Below are 22372 nucleotides of genomic sequence, written 5' to 3' on the forward strand. Positions count from 1 at the left end.
TTGTAAAATGTATGTATAATTTTATTATACAATTTATTTAATATATTTTTTTGAAAAATTTTAAATGTATGTTAAAGCTCGAACTCAAAACATATAATTTTGGAAAAGTTTTAAATGAATGTTGAAGCTTGAGCTCGGCTTGAACTCGGTTAAAATTATTGGGCTCGAGCTTGATAACAATTTTAGGCTCGATACTAGGCTCGACTCGAGCTCGAAATATTTAAATTAAACTCGACTCGAATATAGGCAGGTTTAATTCAGCTAGATAAAGAGTATTCAGGATCGTTTACGTACATAAAAGTCACGTACATAGACGGAGACTGATCGACATCTTATCTTAGGAGGCGTCTCACGAGCCCAGACTTGTGACCCAATCTCTTTCATTAACCAAGGAAACCCGGAATACTGGCTTTATTATGATTTCAAGGAAACCCGGAATACTGGCTTTATTACGATTTCTAGGAAACTAGCTTTTGGCAAAGCAAAATTCCTCTTTACTAGGTTTTATTTTAGCTATTTCGGTGCCAACGTCCGTTCCAGTCATCAGCATGCAGAAGCACAGAGTGACACCTGCCTAAAGCCACTGACCACTTTGCTGGTACAAGCTCTGGTCTCTGCTGCTGAAGCTGCTCCGAACCGCCTTCACCTGCGACTCTGTATGAATCCAAAATTCCTCCCAAAACAAAACAAGGACGATGACAAAAGCTATACGGTTTCGCTCTTGGAGAGGTCCTGTGCATAGATTTCGGGGTCAACGAGCCTGCGCTGCTTCTGTTTCGCGTGTTTCGACCCTTGCTCCTCCCTCTTCCTTCACCCGTTTCTTCTCAGGTTAATTTGTGAACACCTGGTTAAACTGTTATCATCCATATTGGCCGATTGTCTGCTGAACAGAGAAAATGCCAGAGATTCTTCTGGGTTCTCACACTATAACCTCACATGGAGTCAATGTGGCAAGATTTCACAAACACGACTGGTTCATTCTAGCACTTCTTGGCGCGATAGAACTCGTATTGTATATTATGCAGCCATTTCATCGCTTTGTAAGCCGGGAATTGATGGCAGATCTCAAGTATCCATTAAAGGACCCGACCGTTCCTTTCTGGGCCGTTCCGGTAAGATTTTTGTTCTTGCGAGGGAGGTTTACAAATTTGCAGAATCGTTATCTACTGAAACGGGTTTCGTGCTATTTTCTTTTGGTTGCCTTTCTTTTCTGTGGCAGATTATTTGCATTCTGTTGCCTTCTCTTGTCGTCCTTGGATACTACTATTACAGGAGGGATGTATATGATTTTCACCATGCTATACTGGGTATCCCCTTTGCATTTTTCCTGCTTATTGTCTCAAATGTATGATTTTTTTCGTTTATAAATTGAAAAGTCTCCTCTTTGTAACTGAGCTCCTTTCGATGATGTTTGCAAACCCAGGCCTACTGTACTCTGCAATGATCACCGGGGTGATAACAGATGCAATCAAAGATGCCGTTGGGCGGCCTCGGCCGGACTTCTTCTGGCGTTGCTTCCCTGATGGAAATGCTGTAGGTCCTCCTTTTCATGAATTTAACCTTAATTCGCAGTTGAGGAATACAAGATAAATCACATAGCTCTTCCCATATCATCCCTCGCAGACCTTCCACCCTGTCTCAGGCGATGTCATTTGTCATGGCTTGAAGAATGTTATTAAAGAAGGGCGCAAGAGTTTTCCCAGTGGCCACACTTCATGTTAGCTTCTCCGCCAACTTGAGTAGTTGCATATTGCGTTCGTATTTATTTACTTGGATCATTTGCAGGGTCGTTTGCAGGTTTGGGCTTCCTTTCGTGGTATCTATCTGGGAAAATCAAATTGTTCGATCACGAAGGCCATGTTGCAAAGCTCTGCATTGTGCTTCTCCCCTTTCTTCCCGCAGCCTTCGTTGGAATTTCACTCGTTAATGACTACTGGCATCACTGGCAAGATATTTTTGTCGGAGGTTTTCTAGGTTTTTTTTTCGAACTCGTCGGAAATTCTTGAACAAAATCAAATAGTTTCTTCTCTTTATCTGTTAACCCGATTCCTTTTGCAGGATTGGTAATTGGATCCTTGTGCTATTTGCAATTCTTCCCGCCTCCCTACGATGACAATGGTATGATACAAATTAGTTTTTCACGATTAGCTTGATTCGATAGGCAGTATCTGAAATTTTATATTTCATGGCGGTGATGAAGGCTGGGGACCGCATGCATACTTCAGTATGCTGCAAGAAGAGCGCAGATCGCGAGCTGCGATAGTGCTGGAGGATGTTCATGTTGCTTCTGAAAGTCGGAATAGCAACGATAATGGAGTGGGGGATGGCAATGGTATGATACTCCGAACATAAATTTTTTATTGGGAATCATTTAGAGCCTGTTAGCCAACTGTGTTAGTGGAGAGTGAATTTCACTCGTTTAAGTGACAAAAAAAGATTAAACTAATTCAGTTGGATTTTAATGGAAATACTCATATTATTTTATTAATAATATATCTTATTTATTTATTTATTATTTTTATAATTTTTTAATATGATATTAAATTATTAATTTAAGAGTGATAATTAAGATATCGTAAGAATTTGCTCAAGTATTTAGAGTATATATATATTTTTTTTAAGTATTCTATTTTTTATAATTAAATTAATATTTTTCTTTTACTTTGTAATTATTGTATTTATTTAGACTAAACAAAAATCTATTTTATTTTATTAATCAAATATCCTATTTATTTGTTTGTTATATTTATAATTTTTAATAACATATTAAATTACTAATTTAGATATTGTAAAAGTATTAATTTGATTGAGTACCTAGACATTACAAAGGTAACCATGTTTATTTAGGTATATTATTTTTATATTTAATTAATTTAATATTTTTTAATTATTTATCTTAATTTTTGAATTACAATGTTAAATAAAACTATCTTAATAAAGTTAAATCTATTAAAGTATTTTATTAATAAACTCATTATCTACGTTCCATTAAATGTTTCATTATGCATACTAACACAAAAAAATAATTCATTTTCATTTTTCAGTGCACTAACCCCCCCCCCTACAATTGTTGAGAGATGGCAGATTATTTTAACTTTCCAACCCCTTATTTCTTTGTCACTTGCTCTTTTAAAGAATAAGAGTATTGTAGCTTTTTTTTATTATTATTATTATTAGAAAATTTATGTTAGAGCTATGAAAGGGGCTCATTCTGTTCCCATCTCGATGACAGGAAGACAAGAAGAGGGGGAGGTTTTACCAGGATAACTTAAAAGAGAGTGGGAGGAGGTAAGTGTTGAATATGTTTATTAAATTTTATGAATATTTTGAAATTGAATTATAATTATACATAATGATATAAGGGTTTTTGTCGTGGTTTTTAATCAATATCTCAAATTGTTATTCTACTTCAAGGGAACTCTTTTCCCTGGATTTCATTAACATCTACTATAACAAACCATAAGGGTCTAGTTACAATACCAGCTTCATTATTTGTCACTTTGGCCAGCAGCAACTAGATATGAACATTTAGACTTAATTAAGGGATTTTCAATAACTATCGATCAACTTACCAAAGTCTTAATTAATTTGTAACTTAATAAGGACAACTTACTTTTCAATTAAGCTCAAAGAGTTTAAATTAGACAAGTATTACAATATCAAGTTTAACTAAAATACATCCAATCTTATAATGTTAATAGCAAATGAATTCAAATCTTGCAAAGTGAATTTCAAAGTGCATACAAACTTAGTATATTTCAAAGGATTTCAAACTCTAAGAGCTCAATGTATCTGGGAAAAAAAATACTTAAATAGGATCAATCAAAATAGTAAAAAAAAGTCATTTGAATGTTGTTTAACCCAAAAATGACACTTTGTAAAGTTGGACAAATTGATTTAAGAAACCATGGAAGAATAATTTAAGTTAACAATTTGAGTTGCTAAAGACAATGGTAGATCACTTAAAACTTATTGTGATTTATATTGGTCGAATCGAATAAGTGAAACATATTGAATTTCAAAATTTGAGCATGTTGTAAGGCTAAGTTGGTTGTCTAGTTGTTCTATGCTCTCTTACTAAAGGTCATCTAGCTAATGCATTGATTGTGCTCTCTTACTTAAGGTCATCCAACTAATGCATTGAATAAGTGGTAGCAGAGGCTTTTTTGCTTTAAGTTATCCGATCAACTTGCCTTACTCAAATCAGTCTGTCTTTGTATAATGTTTCTGTTTTTTTGTTCCCAACCTAGTCAATGAGTCTTTCTAGTGCCAACTAAAGAGTTTTCCTTGAATATCATTCAATTGACTTGAGATGGGTCTGTTGACCTTCTATAGTGCCTTTTCTCTTTTAGTATTTGTACACCTTGCTTGTCCAGTACGACTTTAGACATAGAGTTTTTTCTCTCTAGTTGTTCAATTGAGTTTTACTCAAATGTTCGACCTCTATCATCACTCATAAACTCTTATATGTATAGTCTAATTGATCGAACTCTGTCTAATGAATGTACTATTAACTATATTTTCAAGTTATTTTTTGTCCATAGTTTCTCTTTTAATTTCACCGATACCAAAATAAACTCTTAAGTACGATTTTTCAACCAACACCTAACTATATAATATTTTGTTAAACGAATAATAACAAGTTAGATATATTTTTCTCCAAAAAGTGTGAGTAATGAGGGGAACAAGATAACCTCTTATATCCTTGACTATATATGTGTTCAGACTAGCTCTCTTTCCTCTTGTCTTACATTGTACTATCCAATCATAAACTCTAAGATCTTATTAATGTTTCTTCCTAGAAATTTTAGAAATGCATTTTTAAGTAGAAGTTAGTTTTTCACCCTCTCCTCCCTCCCCTAGAGGCTGACATTGGGTTACTCTCATCAACACATTCTCTTTCCTTGCTCAAATGAGAATTATTCGCTAGCATTGGGTAATTCTAATTAATAGATTTTGTGTTCCCTTGATCAAGCCAAAATTATTCTTTTACACGATCAATGGAGCCCTTTTTATCGACTCTACAAAAGGAGGGGGTTGTGTTACACCAATGGTACAATCATATTGATTTTCATTATTTTGATAATAACAAAATGGGTAGCTTGAAAGTTTACGACTAACAGAGTTATCGGTATAACAAACCTTCCAGCACAAATATTACAAAGTTTATGACAAAAGTTCAAGACAAAAGGATGTTCAATCAATTTGCCAAGTTAAGACCCGAAGTAAAATATTGAAGATTGTTGTTGTGAAGAATAACTGCAAAAAGAAACGAACAAAGATTTGATGACTAGTGTCCAACTATCATTAAAAAAATCACAATAACTCTAGCCACATTACCAAATTTTGATTTTTCAAAACTATGCATATAAACTTTTTACAATGGCAAAACCTTTAGAATAACCCGTGTCATAATTAAAGGTGAAAATAATATATTGGAAAATGGCATGATCAATCACCCTATATGAGTTTGACCGATCATCCAAAATATAGTCTCCCACAACTTATAATGTATGATCCATCATTTACTCAAGCATGATTGCCCAGGATGATGCTATAAAGCATAATCGATCATTTATTGTTGCGTGATAAATCATACAAAATTATGTATAACTAGTTCTATAAAGCATGATCGACTAATCGAATTGAGTTTATCAATCAATTAGATTTCTAAAAGGTTAAAAATTCATTAATTGATACCCTGGTCGATCAATAGGCTCAAGGAACCTAAAAAATATAGTTGTTATACATAACACATATGAAAAAAATTGGCTAATAAACAAGGTGAAGTTATAAATTTCAATTTTAGAGGGAGTATTAAAGAATAAATACAGAATACTCTTACATAACTCTCATAGAAAAGTTATATGAGACTTCTACTGAAATAACCTTCAGAATTTCCCTCTTTCAAGCGTGCCCTGTTTGAGTAGCCGAGTCAATCATAGTTGTTGCAGACCATGATAAAAAACATGTTGATGACAGCAGAGACGAGTAATTGAGCAGGTGGGCATTTGGCATGTGGCATGTGGCATGTGGCATGTTTCAGGTTTAACTCGCCCACAACCACAACAACCCTACCACGGTTCTTTCGTCGTCTAAACTGTCACACTCGTTACGATGTTTGAACCTCGAAGAACGGTTTCAGAACCGGCCTGCTCCGACAACCCGATACGATTTTATCCGAAAGAATCCTTAGGCGGCCAAGCTTTTTTTTTCAAATTTTCTGTTACCACGCGTAGGGCAGAAAAGAAGTGGGGGCCACAAAAAACAAAAGTGAAAGTATATTCAGGATGTCTCGATCGCGTGTGGCGTTTGTAAACCATTTCCTCAAGTCCAAACTCATATAAACTACTGAATAAACCAGCAAAGATCAGGCAATAAATTGATTTCTGGGTTCGAGAATTTGCCTAAAATGGAGAAAATTCACGTGGCGATACCTCCCTACGCGCTTTCCTTTAAAGAGAGAGGACAAAAAGTAAAAAAATAAAAACCATTTCACAATTTGCTCGCTTGTTCTCTACAATAAGCACTGGATTGGGTATATATACTACCGTTCATCTGCAAAAGCCACTTGTACCTGCTCGTTTGTCTTTTTTAATTTGCTTTCAGGTTTCCTCGAAGCCCTTCGAGCCACTCGTCCGGTTGAATTCTGACGCTCTTCTATTAAAAATTATGATAATGGTGAACTTCAAACGGTTTCGTCACTCCAAAGGCCGTTTATGAGCATCTCGCCTCCGACAAGCCTCCCGACGGCTCTTTATCGACCGTTGCTCGTTTCTTCAATCCCTTCGCCTGTCATTTTTCAGGTCGGTATTTGATTTCTGTCTTTCGCTGCCTTGACGCTTTCGCCTCCTCCTTTTGGCTGTAAGTTTCCTGCGAAATTTAGGTTCTTTATGCGCACTTTGCCCTCTAATTAAGTCCTCGATTTGTCGTCGAGTTTATCATCTGCAGTATTTTTGGTATGTTCGCTCTAGGCCTTTGAAAATTGTCAGAATGCGCTTGCCTTTTGTGTTTGATCATTTTTTAATTTTCTCGCAGTTTCTACCGGCAGCTCGACTCCACATTGTAATTTTCTTTTGTATCGTTTTTTCTCCCCCGTATTACAATTAGAGAATCTACATGTAGCTTAATGCTGATAAAGATCTGCAGCGGTCATGATTTCTTGATCCTAATTTTGGGCCATACTGCAGCGGTCGCGTCTATTTCGTAGACGATGTGATTAGAGGTCTATAATTGAGAAGAATATGGAGAATTTTGGCCTTCCGCTTATTTAGTGATTCTCTGCGTTAATGATGGATTGAAACAAGCTCCTGCTGTCACATATAGGAAAGAGGTTGACGGTTGATGGGAAGAGTTCTTTAGCATAACTGAACTCAGGAACTCTGTCAACTGTTTCATCCTTTTACTTTTTCTTTTTGTTTTCTTCTCAGGAAAATGTCAAGTGATTCTCTAAGAGCCGTTTGCCTTTGGAAGACTCGTGCTGAGACATGGTTCCTTTGGCCGCTGATTGGAAATCCTTGTGTCTTTTACTTCTAATCGTCATGTTAAAGCTGAAAATACCTCTCTTGTCATTTTATATATTTTCTACTGGCTTTTGGCTGTACTCCTGACCCGCATTCTTTCAATTTTCTTGTCTTATGTGGTATTAAAAAATAATATGATCTTAATGCTTATTCCATTTTAATGTTTATTTTTTGGAACATTGTTAGCTTTTATTTTTTTGAATTGTTGAGAGTTACAATTCTCTAAAATCTTTGTTTCATTGTCTCTTAGACAGAAAAAATGCCAGAGATTCATTTGGGAGCTCATACTATAAAATCACATGGAGTTACTGTTGCGAGATTTCATATGCATGACTGGCTTACACTGATACTTCTTGGCGTGATAGAGATTGTCTTGAATGTTATCAATCCATTCCACCGCTTTGTAGGACAGGACATGATGACAGACCTCAAGTACCCGTTACAGGACAATACTGTGCCTTTCTGGGCAGTTCCTGTATGTTTTGGTTCTAATATTCTTCTTAACACTTTGAAAATACATTATCTATGTATAATTTTTTTTCTAATTTTTCCTTTTTTCTTGCAACAGTTGATTGCAATTCTGTTACCTTTTCTGGTTATTATTGCCTTCTACTTTTACAGGAAGGATGTATATGATTTTCACCATGCTATTCTAGGTATCACCTTTTTTTTTGTGCATTGTTTCAAATACATGCTGAAGATTGCTTTAAATTTATGGTTGCTTTCTGTCAATAGTCAATCTTCATCTCTTTAACAATTAACTGGTGATGTTTACACTGCCAGGCCTTCTATATTCAGTCTTAATCACGGGGGTTATAACAGATGCAATCAAAGATGCTGTCGGTCGACCTCGGCCTGACTTCTTTTGGCGCTGTTTCCCTGATGGGAAGGCGGTAGGTCATTTTTTATAACATCCTTAATTCTTCATTCGTTGGTTTCATGGTGTTGAATGTAATTGCTTCCTTAACCCTTGCAGGAATATGATTCTGTCACTGGGGATGTTATTTGTCATGGGTTGATGCATGTCATTAAAGAAGGGCACAAGAGTTTTCCAAGTGGTCATACTTCCTGTAAGCAGATTCTCGACTATGTATTTCCTTTGACTCCAAGTATTGATATGTTTTCCCAATCAGGCATGTATGAACAAAGGCATACTTGTCGTTTCATGTCTTCTGCAATATTAAAGGATTGAATGACCTTGGTGGCAGGAGAGATAATCTGTATAGTTTTCAAAACCTAAAGCTACACTGCCTCATCCCTTTGAATTTTTTAGGATAACTTAAGTTATAATGTTTAACTGAATACAATCTGTTGAAGTGGTAGTGTTTTATTTCAAAAATTATAAATTCATGGTCTCTAACATATTAAAAGTAGAAGTGTCACTACAGATTAAAAGTTGTGAATATACTAGCTAATTTTAGTAAATATATAGTTGAACCTTGTGCTGCGTTGGTTTTCCATGAGGTGGGTTTGTTTTCCTTCCCAATCCCCCGTCCCTTGTCCACTGTACGTTACCCATCCCATTAACCCCACCCTGTGGCCATCATTACGTGGCGGTACCACACATTATAGCAGGTTCTTGGGTATCATCCTTAAGGTCACAGGCTCAGTTCTGCCATAGACCAGTGTAGAGTGGCATAGATGGATGTGCTAAAGAAAATTTTAAAGAATGTGAACTGAAAAAGTTAAGAAGAGAGAGGGTTCAAGAGAGATAATGAGAGCGAGAGAAAGTTGGGATGAGAGAAACTGAAAATTAATCTGCGTTGGGGACCTGCACGTCCCTCAATCTCTATTTATAATAAAGGTTGATTACAATTTACAAAAATGCCCTTAAATGAAAACCCTAATTCTCTATATCTCCTATTCTACTTGTCCTTTTTACATGAAACTTGGTCTATAGATATAGTTGGTCATATAGAACAAAATTACATTAAGATATATAAATAAAGAATAACCAAAATACCCATGTACTTGTTTTTAACTCCCCTTCAAGCTGGAGAGTATATGTCAAATAGTCCCAGTTTGTCACAGAAGTTCAGAAATTCACACTTTTCCAATGCTTTAATTAATATATCATTGAGTTGATCACCAGACCGAACATATGGAGTGGTTACCTCTTTTCTCATTAATGCATCCTAGATCTTTTCACCGTGCTATTTCATTTTGCTAACCCAAATCTTTAGTTTGAAAGTGATTCGCCAAGTGGGATTTAACTTTTAAATGCCTAATCCGTCACTTTCTGACAGGTTGATTTCATCAACATACACCAATAAGATAATAATTCCAGATGATTGTTTCATAACAAATAGTGGTGATCATAGTGGATTCTACGAAATTCCATGGATATATAACTACTTGACTAAATTTCTCAAACTATGCTTGTGGACTCTGTTTTAAGCTATATAAAGGTTCTTGAGTTTACATACCTTATGTGTCTCCCCCTGAGCAACATATCCTGGAGGTTGATCCATATATATTTCCTCCTCAAGATCACCATATAAGAAGGCATTTTTAATATCTAGCTGAAACAGAGACTAGCTTTGATGGACTGCAACAGAAGTGAGTATGTGAACAGAAGACAAGTAGGCAATTGGCGATAAAGTCTCAAAAACATCAATACCAAAGGTCTGAGTATACCCTTTGGCAACAAGATGAGCCTTATATCGTTCAACAGATCTATCAGAGTTATATTTAACAGTATAGACCCACTGACAGCCAACCACAACCACACTTGGAGGCAAATCACATAACTTCGAAGTCCCTCTATCAATTAGTGCTTCCATCTCAACATCCATGACTTTCTTCCAATGAAGAGTAAACAGAGCATCTTGCACTGAAGAAAGCATAGTGCAAGTGGAGTGGACAGAGCAAACTTATGATAATTATCAAACATGGAATCAAAAGAGACAAAGTGAGAGAGGGTGGCGAGTACCTTTGCAAACACCTTTTTGAAGAGCGATAAGAAGGTGAAGATCACTTATCTCAGGATCAGAAGACGATGTAGAATCATGGTTTGGTGTGAGTAGGGGGTCTGGAGCAGGATGAGATGGTTGCTATCGGTGTTGATATACTTGCAGTGGTTCTCAGTAGGAGCATCACGTGAAGTTGGAACACATTCATTAACTGGAAGAGAAATAATAAGACTAGGTACAAAAGTTTCAAGTGGAACTGACTCAGACCTAGAAGATTAAAAAAATGAAAATCCTCGCAAAAAGTAGGGAGGAGTCGTATGTGCCAAGGATGTAGAGGGAATAGATAGTTGTGCCATACGTTCCGAGACCTGTTGCTGCTGTTGTGAGATCTCTTGCCGTTGTTGGATTAATTTTTGTAATTTATTTAGAGCACCAGATGGGACTGATGTTGTAGTTTCAGACCTTGGGACTATACCCTCGTGTGTAATAGTGTTTTCCCATGCAGGCTTCCCAAAATTTATCTGACATCTATTTGAGTAATGGTTTGTGTATCCATAGTGAACACATTTGCGCTCAGATTTACCATCTCCTCGATTATGCCCTTTGCCTTTGTCGGTTCTTGTGCGTCCTTTGGATGTCTTGGTGGAATCAAATGTTGTAGCTGATGTATTAAGGGCAGTAGCTTCACCCACTTTGATATCTTTTCTAGCTTTAGACGCAATTGTCTTTTCAGCTCTTTGTACCCTATTAAAGGTAGTAGAGAGGTCAGGTGCTTCATTGAAGGCTAAAATTTGTGTTTTTATGATGTCAAATTCAGTACCCAAACCACCTAGAATTTTGCCACAAGGAGTTGAATTTTGCTGTTTACGGAGTTCCCGTTCATTCCTAGTAAATGGATGATAGACATTGATCTCCTGCCAAATACTCAGAAAAGAACTATAATATTCTGTAATAGTTCTATTACTCTTTTTCAAACCTAAGATCTTTGTATATAGTTCATAAACCCTAGAAAAATTGCTCTCTTGTCCATAAAGAGCTTCCAAAGACAGCAACTTGGCTTTGGCAGTTTCAAAATTCATAACTTGGTTTCTGATATTAGATTCCATGTTGTTAACAATCTCATCACTTGACTGTCTTTAGCCTCTTAATCATCATTTTGAGGGACAAGAGTGTCATATTTAATAAATTTCAGCTTTTTTCTTCTCTTTAAGTACATTCTTACAGATTTGGACCGAGTACAGTTGCTATCACCATTCAACTTTTCAGAGATGGTAGGTAATAATATCCTTATCATCCGGAGTATATGATTCTTTAGATGGAGTGTAAACCTCACCAGAATCATCTATATCAAATATATAAGAATACCAAATAGATCAAATAAATTTCCAAAAAGGTTCAAATCAACCAGCTTAAGTGGGCTCCATCACGTAAAATCACAATTAGGGCAGTTAGATGATGTGTGCAGGTCAAGAACTCCAAAAGATTCAACACAGGGATCAAATTCCAGAAGGTAGACTGCACTGTGAGCAGCACTAGGTCTGATGTCAACAGATGCCGAAGATGATGTCAACAGTAACAGATCTGGATGTTGGTGCACATTTCGAGATCAACTTAAAAAACCCTCTTTTGGGCAGTTTAGAACATCACAATCTGTTCTTAGAATAGTAGAACCAATAACTCTAGGGTTATGGGAGAGAGAAAGGGAAAAAAATTTTAGGATTTTACTAATCAGTAGCTGAAAAACTAGATAAAGATCCTTCCTTTATGTCGTCTACTTCAAAAAGATGAAAAACTTGACAAAAGTCTTCCCATATGCGATCTACTGCTCTGATGCCGTAAAAAGTTAAGAAGAGAGAGGGAGAGAAACTGAAAAGTAATCTGTGTTGAGGGACCTGCACGTTCCCCAACCTCTATTTATAATAAGGGTTGAGTACAATTTACAAAAATACCCTTACTTAAATGAAAACCCTAATTCTCTATATTTCCTATTCTACGTGTCTTCTTAGCATGAAACTTGGTCCATAGACATAGTTTGACAAAAAAAAAAAGATTACATCAAGATATATAAATAAGGATAAGGTAAAATGACCAAACTGCCCCTGGACCTTTTTTCAACATGAACTAACAAAAAGAGCTAGGGAAATGGTGGGGCTGAATGAAGAATGATTCATGTAATGGGCTTCAACTAGGTTGGATAAGGTTCTGGTAATGATGATGATCGGTAGAGTTCCATGATGCAGCTCTTCCACTTTATAGTGGGTCTGCTAATAACAGACTTGAATGCATCTGGTGGTCAGGAAGAATTTACTTTCTTGGATCTCCTTGCAGGGTCATTTGCAGGTTTGAGTTTTCTTTCCTGGTATCTATCTGGGAAAGTCAGAGTGTTCGATCGTAGAGGTCATGTTGCAAAACTCTGCCTTGTGTTTCTTCCCCTTCTTACTGCAGCTCTGATAGGAATATCGCGAGTTGATGATTATTGGCATCACTGGCAAGATGTGTTTGCTGGAGGGTTTTTAGGTTTGTTTCGTTCTACTTGAGTGGTCATTTTGTTTGATGTCAAATATTTCTCTTTATGCATTGTACATCAAACTAATAAACCTGATGTTATTTGCAGGACTGGTAGTTGCATCATTTTGTTACTTGCAGTTCTTCCCACCCCCCTATGATTCTGATGGTATGATCTGATTCTTTTTTATCACATGTGAAGTGGCTAATTAGTTAGAAAATTTTCTGCTAATGTTCTGTCGATTGATGTTAAGTTAGTAAATAGCTTTCTAATGAATCGGATTAATAAAATGCTCAAATTTGCATTCTAGATTATGCAGAAAAAGGTCTCTTTTTTAGTAGCAGAAGTTAAATCTGGAAAGTAGTTGAATCTACTTAGGAAAGACTCATATTCATCTAACTGTCTTTGTTGTATCTTCCTGTCTCTTGGCATCCAAGATTTATCAACAGTTATCTAATAGTCTTAGTTGTATCTCTCTGCCTTTTGGCATCCAAGATTTGTTTTCTGTTTAGGTGTTTGATGTGTTCTTTGTCTTTTAAGTTTTATGGGATGAATTTTATGTGAAGATGATTCCAAAGGAACGCTGACCGGTTCAGCATCTCATGGCAAGATAAATATGTGCTGTTCTTGCCAAGTTTTAGTGGCTTGATTTGTATATGATTGATCTTTTGGGAGTTAGGTTGCAAAAGAAAAAGAAAAAGATTTTTGTGATCCAAACTTCCATGTATATTATGGATCGCCCCTCTAATCCATTTCAGGCTGTGTTTGGAAGGAAAAGTGGCCAATTTACTGTGCGATCATTATGATTGTTATTATTTTGTGTGCTCACTTCACATGAAGGCGTCACCTTGCTTCAGTATGAGTGTCTAAAGTTGCTAACATGGGGATTATGCAGGTTGGGGACCTCACGCATATTTCCGGATGTTGGAAGAGTCGCGTAACAGTGTTCAACAATCCAGTGCTGCAAACCATCTCCGAATGCAGCCAACTGAACTTGAGAGTATTCACGTTGCTTCTGAAAATGGTATGGGCATGTCCGAAATCCACCGAGGGGAGTCTAGTCCAATTCTTGACATGTCAGAAGCTGGAAGAAGACGGTAACTCCATGCGTCCAATATGTCAGAAAGCACATAGATGTACAATATTCTGTAGTTTCCACACTTTTGAGCTTGAAATTTTGTTCATAATGCTGTTCCCTGTGTTTGATTTTCTGATTGGTTTAAACATCACATCGTTAATTCAATTGATAGTGTTTTTCTCTGGTAGTCCTCTTTAGTACTGGGCGGAAAATTGTTGTTGGACTGCTACTGGTTTTAAGAGTGTTTTTATGACCTAATATACGAAAAATCCAGACATTTCTTTCGTCTTTGTAAATTAGATTGGATGGACGTGTTAGGTGAGCTTATCCAAATCCCAAGTGTGCATTTATTTCCATCAACCTCTACCAAAAGCAAGTAATGAGGCTAGTTCCCTAGTACCACGATTCGCTCTATTAGTACATTTTTGGCAGCATTTATTATGCCCGACAAGAATCGATGTAGCTGCATCGGTTGTCCTTTCCGATCTTCACCTGTTTGAGGTGCTGGGTTGTGGAGCAGTCGCATCATGAATTGATTGACGTCCAGTAGGGCAAAAGAGGTATCCTCTCAACTGTTGGTTTTAGTACAGCGAAAAACAATTGGTTCAGAGTTTGCTTGATCTGCTACTCTGCACAAAATTAGTTTATTCGAGCTCCATTTTAATCCAGTAAGTCCTTCTAGAGCTCAATCACATCTTGGAACTAATAAAAATCGTGATTAGCATGGCAAACTTATCTACAACCTCCTTTTCCCAAAATTGTTGTAAACCTGGAAGGGAAGATTTGTTTGATCTTTCTTTTTTTTTTTTAATTTATCAATCATTCTCGTTTATCAGTGCTTTCAATTTGTTTAGAAAAGAATCCAATGGAGTAAACATGTTTTGGAGATCACCGAAGAGGGTTTAGTTGGGCCCTTGTAACCAGTAGCAGAGCGCTATGCAACAGACGAGGACCCTGGTTTCCAAAAAGAAGATACGCTGCATCCAAAACCGTGCATGCAGTAGGACTTTCGTCTGTAAATAGAACTTTTTTTTCACAAGGAAAGAGGATCTCGTTTATGGGGAACAATTTAGAGTAGATTAAGGGGGGGTTAGTAATTTGAATCAGGAGATGAACTTCAACCATATTATTCAGCTTATCTCTTGCCGTTGTTAGTCTAGCACCATTGTTCGATTCATGTTGATGAATTAAATGAATATGAAGATAAAACCCACGGTTTAATTTCGGGATTTCGGATTTCGTAGTATATTGCAAATCAACCGGATAAAGCGAGCGGCATGCGTTGAACCATCAAATTTTTTTTCTCTCCCGCACTCTTTCCTCTCTCAGTCTCCTTCTCCGGCACTCTTCTCCCTCTCTCTTCCCCTCTTGACCTCCCCCTCTTCTCTCTCTCTCTTCTCTCTCTCGCCCTACGACGAGCAACGGAGGCCAATGACGAGGGATGAGAGACGGAGGCCCGCAATGAGAGATGAAGGCCTGCGACGGATCGACGACGAGCGATAGGGCCTCTACAGTGAAAGGGCAATGTTGGTTGGCGCAGGGTGAGCCAGTGACTGTGACCGTGATGATGGCGACCGACGAGGGGCCGACATCTAACGTCTAACGAGAGGGTCGATGGTGGTTGCCATCGAACCCCCTCTGCGCATGGCTGAAGGTTGAAGAAGACCTCCAGCGTGCAGAAAATAGATTATATTTATTGAATAAAATTCTATTTTTTTGAATATATTGATAAAATAATATATTTATTTATTTATTATATTTATTTTTTATTACTGTATTAAATTAGTGATTTAAGAGTGGTAATTAAAATATTATTAAATCATGCATTTGATCAATTATTTGGGTTTATTTAACCCATTTTTATAATTAATAAAATCAATGGTTCTAAATTTAACGAAAAAATATTATTAATTAATAATATGTAAAAATATATAGTGTGTTAAAGCTAGCATTAGATCAATTTTTTTGTTTAATCATTCCTTTTTATGTTAAAGTATATCATATGTTATTAATAAATTAATAACTTAACTTATTATATTCTTTTATGTTATTTTTAACGTTATTTACTTATTTTTTATAATTAATCATGTGCATAGTTAATTGGCTCACGTAATTACTGTATTAATATACAATAAATTTAAATCATTAAATAATATAACATCTAATTTAATTAATTAGTATATTAATATATTTTACTTATACATTAAATTACTTATTCGTGTAGTAATCATGTTTGCTTTACCTAATTTTGGGTTTAAGTATTATTTTTTAATTAAGTATATTATTACAAGTTACTCATTTTCTTGTTTTTTATATTTTTCTCATTTGGGGGTACTAACACTGGAAACTGTTTTCCAATGCACATGAACTCGTCTACACTAACATCAAAGTTGAAGTTGAAGTTCATGTCGATGATTCAAATGAATTTGAAGTTGAAGTTCAAATTTTAAGTTTGTTGACTAATCCCTCCAAAATATTGCATTCGAAATACTGGCTGCAACATATATCCAACTACTCTTTAGGGGCAGAAGCGCATCGGCATTAGAAATAACTGGACAACTAAAATAGCACCATTTTCATACAAGCACACTCCCTGGCAAGGTATGGCTGAGTTTTTTAAATAAAAGGTATACTAAGAGATACATGTGCGTGTCTATAGCTTAGTTGGTCAAGACTAAGAGTGTCATCTGATGTGCAAATCCCGTAGGTTCGTTGCCTGTTCACACGTGTGTGTGGTGTGTCATATGTGTTCAGGTGGGCCCATATGTTATGTGTGAGGCAGAATGAGCTTTTTGATCAAATTGATTCGATCGTTGGGATGGATCAAGATCAGAGTTGTAGGATAGAAACGGTTATAGATCCAAACCATTAGATCAGTTAGTTACAGATCTAACAGTCAGATTGGGTTTAATTATTTAAATTGTCAAATAGAAGCAGTTATAAATCTGGACAGATTAAGAGAGTGATAGATAAGAATCCGAGCTCTGAAAAGCATTATAAAATGAAGAAATTGTTCTTTATGTTCCTGAGATAAGTCCCAGTCTTTTTCAAAGAAAACGAGAAAATATCCTCCATTTGATCCGGTTCGAGCAGTAAAAAAAGGTCATGCAAAGTTAGTGGACCCGCTTAGCACTGTGCACATCTAAGAGGGCAAAAAAAAGTCTGTTTGTATCTTAGGAAGGGATCATTAGAATCTTGTACATTGTAGGAGAAATCTATTTCGAAGACAGTGAATACATGTTTCAGGCCTAACAAAGGTATTATTTAATTATTTTCTGTTTGATTGGTCAAATGGATTGACAAAAGGTACACATCGGCTTTGGGTTCATTATAGTGTTTATTTAAGTTCTATGAGTTTGCTTTATATTATTTCCAACAATTTCGTCAGAACTTCTAAGATGAGGAAATTCGAAAACTCATTGAACAAAACACTAAAACCCGAACCGTTTGATAGGAAAAAAATTATTAGATGGCAGAAATGGATGAAATACCGGTTAACAATTCTAGAGTTGCTTTATATAATTGTGAGTGTCTTACCAGTTAGTAGCCCGAGGACCATGAACCAACAAGATCTGGTGTTAAACACAAATATGAGAAAGATGATTATTTGTGTTGTTGTCTGATCCCTAGTGGACCAAACAATAGTTTATATGACTTGTATTCTGATGCAAAAAGTGTGAAAGGTTTATGGAAGACTTCATAGTCAAAGTACATGCAAGAAACAGAGTCTAAACAAAAGTTTTTCATAGGAGAGTATTTCACCTACATGATGGCAGATGGGAACTTGGTAATCAATCAAGCAAATGAAATTCAAAACATAGTTCCTAAGATTATCCTAAGGGTATTCTTATTGATGATGAATACAAACATCTGCCCTCATAGAAAAACTTCCTCCATCATGGTCAAACTTTAAGATCTAGATGAAACATAGAAGAAAACTTCCCACATCAGACAAAGTGTTGGTGTCGATTCAGATAGAAGAAAAACACAAAAACAACACTGAGAAAAACTTGGGTAATGGTTTTGAAGTTGGTGGAAGAGAAAATTTGATAGAATCAAATAAAACTAACTTTATAAAGAGGAAGCCAAAAAATTCCTTGGTAAGCTAAACAGAAAATTCAGAAGGAACAGAATAAGAGGACATGTTATGTCTGTGAAAAAATGAATCATTTTTTTAAACATTATAGATACAGGAAAAATAAAGGGCAAAGTGATAGTACGACTCCTCAGGAGAACATGATAATCAGAACTAGCTGGTTGGAACTAATGATTGGTTAGTAACAACTAACTTGGAAATAAATTTGGCATTTAATCCAATCGATTAAATTAACACAAAAGCAATTGTCCATATTTGTTCTGACATTTCCTCTTTTTCTTCCTACTAGGAGGTCAAAGGAAGAATTATGATAATGGGCAATTCCAGTGTTGCTCAAGTGATAGGTGTGGGAAAATAGAGTTAAAGTTCACATTTGAGAACACTCTCACTCTTCTCAATGTGCAATACATGCCAGACTTACAGAAGAATCTTATTAGCGGTTTCCTTTTGAGTCATTTAGGCTATAAATTAGTGTTTGAATCGAATAAGGTTATAATTACCAAGAGTGTATCTTTTGTAGGGAAGGGTTATGTTTCTGATGGTTTGTTCAAATTAAATATAATATATGCCAGAAATATTAATGAGAATAAAACTTCATCTTATATCATGCTAGTTGACTCTTTCGACTTATGGAATAGTAGACTTGGACATGTAAATGTGAATACTCTAAAAAGAATGATAGACTTAGAGTTAATACCTACAAATAACATAAGTGTTAAAATATAAATCTGAGATATATGTCCAATCAAAACAACCTAGAAAATCATATAAGTGAATGAGTAGAAACTTTGACCTTCTAGAGCTTATAAATAGTGATATATGTGAGATGAGAGATATTTTGCCCAGAGGAGGAAAAATGTATTTTATTACCTTTATATATGATATGGCAAAATACTAATATGTGTATCTAATTAAGACTAAAGTTGAAGCTTTAGAAAATTTTAAAATTTATAAACAGAAGTAGAAAATCAAACCCAAAAAACAATAAAAAAGACTTAGGTCGGATAGAGGAGGAAAATATAGTTCTATAGAATTTGGAAAATTTTGTGAGGAACATGGTATCATACATGAAACCACAACTCCTTATTCTCCTTAGTCCAATGGAATAGCTGAAAGGAAAAACAAAATACTTTTACACGTGATTAATTCTATATTGTCCAGTTCTAGTCTTCCAAACAATATGTATGAAAAAGCTTTACTTTCGAAATGTAAAATATTTAAATCGTATTCCATACAAGGACACTCGAAAAACACCATATGAGTTATGGTGGGGTAGAAGACCTAATCCTACATACTTTAAAGTATGGGGTTGTCTTGTAAAGTTAAAATTAACTTTAACAAGAAAAAGTTGAGTCCTAAAATTTACGATGTGGCTTTTATAGGATTATACAGAAAATAACAATGTATATCGATTTTTAGTAGTACATTTAAATTTACCTAAATTTTTTGTAAACTCTATAACGAATTTGATGATGCTATATTTTTTTGAAAATGTATTACTTATGAAATAAAAGATAAAATTAGAAGTAAGAGAAACTTCTAGATACTGCAATGAGGATACTGAAACTTAGCCACAAATTGAACTTAGGCGGCTAAGAGACCCATGATAAAAAATAACCTAGGAGATGATTTTTGCACATTCCTCATAGAGGATGATCCATTGACTTTTACCGTGGCAATGAAATCTAATCCATGTGGGAGGAAGCAATTAAAAGTGAAATGACTTCAATTCTTTCAAACCATATGTTGGAATGACTTGTCTTTAATATGCATGTTGCGCCTTCGCTAATAGATCGGTCTTTTGGCGCAATGGTTAGTAACATGGTATCAGAACAGGTGGTCTTGAGTTCGAGTCCTGCTCCCCTCATTTGTTTCGTCCCCGCATAGGTGGGACTTTGTCTTTGGCCATCCCCGTATAAGTGGGATTGTGCATTTCCATTTGTACACGGGTGGTCCCCATGCGGGGGAGTGTTGGAATGACTTGTCTTTAATATGCATGTTGCACCTTCGCTAATAGACCGGTCTTTTGGCGCAATGGTTAGTAACACCATACATGGAATTAATAGACTTACCTCCAGGGTCTAGACCAATTGGATGCAAATGGATTTTCAAAGGGAAACGTAATCCTGATGGATCCATAGAAAAATAAAAAAACTAGATTAATTGCTAAAGGTTTAAATCAGAGAGAACAGATCGATTTTTTCGATACCTATTCACTAGTCACTAGGATAACTACAATTTGAGTGCTTATTGCACTGGCTGCATCATATAATCTCAAAATACATCAGATAAATGTTAAAAAAAAATTTCTCAATGAGCGAATTAAAGGAAGAAATTTATATAGAATAACGAGTGGGTATTGTAGTTCCTAGTCATGAGAATAAGGTATGTAAACTAGTCAAATCTTTCTATGGTCTAAAATAAACACCTAGGCAGTGGCAAGAAAATTTTGATAGGTCTTTCATTCCCATTATATGGTCTAAAATAAGCTCCTAGGCATTAGAAAATAATCCTATCATATGGTTTTAAAATATGTAATTTTGATAAATGTGTATATTTGAAAATATACGATAAGTCTTTCATTATGTTATGTCTTTATGTTGATGACATCTTGATATTTGAAAATGAAAATATCAAAATATTAGAGGTAAAGAAATGCCTTGATGATAATTTTGATATGAAAGACCTACGGTTAGTGATGTAATATTAGGAATCAGAATAATTAAAAAATGAGATTGCTTTGAGTCAATCTTATTATGTGGAAAAATTATGTAATGGTTCGAATATGAGAACCGTAAACCAGTTAGTATACCATACGATTCTAGCATAAAATTAAAGAAGAATGGTGGGGATTCACAGTTGAGGTACTCTCAAATTATTGGGTGTCTCATGTATTTATCAAACAGTACTAGACCAGATATTTCCTACGTGGTAAGAAAACTGAGTAGGTATACAGGTAACCCCGGTAAAACTCATTGGGATGCTCTTCAAATACTTCTTAAATATTTGAAAGGTACTATTAATTATGGAATACACTATTATGGTTTTCTTGTTGTACAATAAGGGTGTGTAGTGATGCTAACTGGATTTTTTATTCTGAATTACACTAAATCCACTAATGGTTTTGTATTTACACTATGTGGTGGGGTTGTCACTTGGAAATCTTCCAAGAAGACCTTGATTACCAAATCTACTATGGAGGCTGACATGGTAGCCTTAGAGTTGGCAGGTGGAGAAGTTGAATGGCTTAGGGGTCTATTATTAGAGATTCCTATGATGGATAAACCAATTCCAACTATCTTAATTAATTGTGATAGTAAATAAGTTGAACTTCCATAGAGAAGGCATAAAATTATAATTTTGCAAGTTGGTGTATAACCTCTCATGTCTTTTTCCTTTTGAAGCATGTAGCCCTCAGGAGATTGTATGTATTGTAAACACTTTGACACAACTATAAATATAGCCTCAAGGCATAAAGTAGAGCATTCAAGCCTCTTCCTCTTGGCTCAAATTCATCCACATACTTCTCTCTCTTTTCCTCTTCTTTCTCTTCCATGGTTTCTTTTTTCTTCTCTCTCAAGAGCTAGAGTTCTTCTCTTCTCTCCTTCCCTTGAGATCTCTTGTGTTTATGTGTTGTCCCTAGAAATGAACATGGTATCAGAGCAAAGAAACATCTGAGATGGAAATGGAGAAGAATATGGAGAAGAAATGGAAGAAGAAGAAGAAGAAGAAGAAAAAGAGGAGTTTCTTATTTTTTTTCCTTTAAGTTTTTCTTTCCCAATTCCTATTTTTCATTTAATGTTTTACTCTCTTACCATATGTTTCCTATAGAAAATAAAATACCTTTGTAAAGATATTTGAGTCTAGTTTCCAACTCAAAATAATCATTAAAATCAGATTTTTCTAGAAAGAGAAATTGATATATGAAACAACAAAGGTTTAACAACAGAAAAGTTTCATGTGGCAACAAAAAGCCTCAACTTATTGAATGATTTTTACAACATTACCGAGGATTTATATTGAGAAATATATCTCAAAATAAATATATTTGAGTCCACTTTCAATTCCAATAAACCATTTCTCAATCTTATTTTGCTAGAAAGAGATATCGACATTGGAAGAATCAAAAGTCATGTTGGTATCCTATTGCATGCGAAGATTCGAATTTAAGCCGAATTGTTTGCTTCACTTTTTGAGTTGCTAATGTTGATTAAGTTTTCTAATTGTTTTCAGAATCTACTCAAGATTTTACCAACT

At 35.4% G+C, this 22372-nt stretch overlaps 2 protein-coding genes across 4 annotated transcripts; both read left to right on the top strand.

Annotated features, from left to right (window-relative positions):
- Positions 1-893: 893 nt before the first annotated feature.
- Positions 894-2352, top strand: LOC137940590 (lipid phosphate phosphatase 2-like). Its single transcript, XM_068785744.1, has 7 exons — positions 894-1112; positions 1220-1307; positions 1424-1533; positions 1624-1717; positions 1786-1974; positions 2059-2118; positions 2201-2352. Exons 1-7 carry the CDS (start codon positions 897-899, stop codon positions 2350-2352), a joined length of 909 nt encoding a protein of 302 aa, XP_068641845.1. The 5' UTR covers positions 894-896.
- Positions 2353-6564: 4212 nt separating this feature from the next.
- Positions 6565-14206, top strand: LOC137940313 (lipid phosphate phosphatase 2-like). 3 transcript variants are annotated; one of them, XM_068785295.1, is made up of 8 exons: positions 6565-6806; positions 7774-7998; positions 8092-8179; positions 8307-8416; positions 8500-8593; positions 12764-12952; positions 13050-13109; positions 13837-14206. In XM_068785295.1, exons 1-8 carry the CDS (start codon positions 6720-6722, stop codon positions 14040-14042), a joined length of 1059 nt encoding a protein of 352 aa, XP_068641396.1. In that variant the 5' UTR covers positions 6565-6719; the 3' UTR covers positions 14043-14206. The 3 variants fall into 3 exon arrangements, with proteins under 3 accessions (XP_068641396.1, XP_068641398.1, XP_068641397.1); XM_068785297.1 differs by having other exon boundaries at positions 6688-6806; positions 7778-7998; XM_068785296.1 differs by lacking the exon at positions 6565-6806 and adding an exon at positions 6811-6864.
- The last annotated feature ends 8166 nt before the right edge of the window (positions 14207-22372 follow it).

The sequence above is a fragment of the Aristolochia californica genome, unplaced genomic scaffold, assembly GCF_029961685.1.
Source record: "Aristolochia californica isolate CCGP_79_NKW_82.1479 unplaced genomic scaffold, dmAriCali1.0.hap1 SCAF_9, whole genome shotgun sequence".
Lineage (NCBI taxonomy): Eukaryota > Viridiplantae > Streptophyta > Magnoliopsida > Piperales > Aristolochiaceae > Aristolochia > Aristolochia californica.

Coding starts and splice junctions, on each gene's coding strand:
- LOC137940590 (XM_068785744.1), top strand. CDS start 897: ATGCCAGAGATTCTTCTGGGTTCTCACACTATAACCTCACATGGAGTC. Junction 1,113..1,219: donor TTCCTTTCTGGGCCGTTCCG/GTAAGATTTTTG, acceptor TTTCTGTGGCAG/ATTATTTGCATTCTGTTGCC. Junction 1,975..2,058: donor TTTTGTCGGAGGTTTTCTAG/GTTTTTTTTTCG, acceptor TTCCTTTTGCAG/GATTGGTAATTGGATCCTTG.
- LOC137940313 (XM_068785295.1), top strand. CDS start 6,720: ATGAGCATCTCGCCTCCGACAAGCCTCCCGACGGCTCTTTATCGACCG. Junction 8,180..8,306: donor TTTTCACCATGCTATTCTAG/GTATCACCTTTT, acceptor TTACACTGCCAG/GCCTTCTATATTCAGTCTTA. Junction 12,953..13,049: donor GTTTGCTGGAGGGTTTTTAG/GTTTGTTTCGTT, acceptor TGTTATTTGCAG/GACTGGTAGTTGCATCATTT.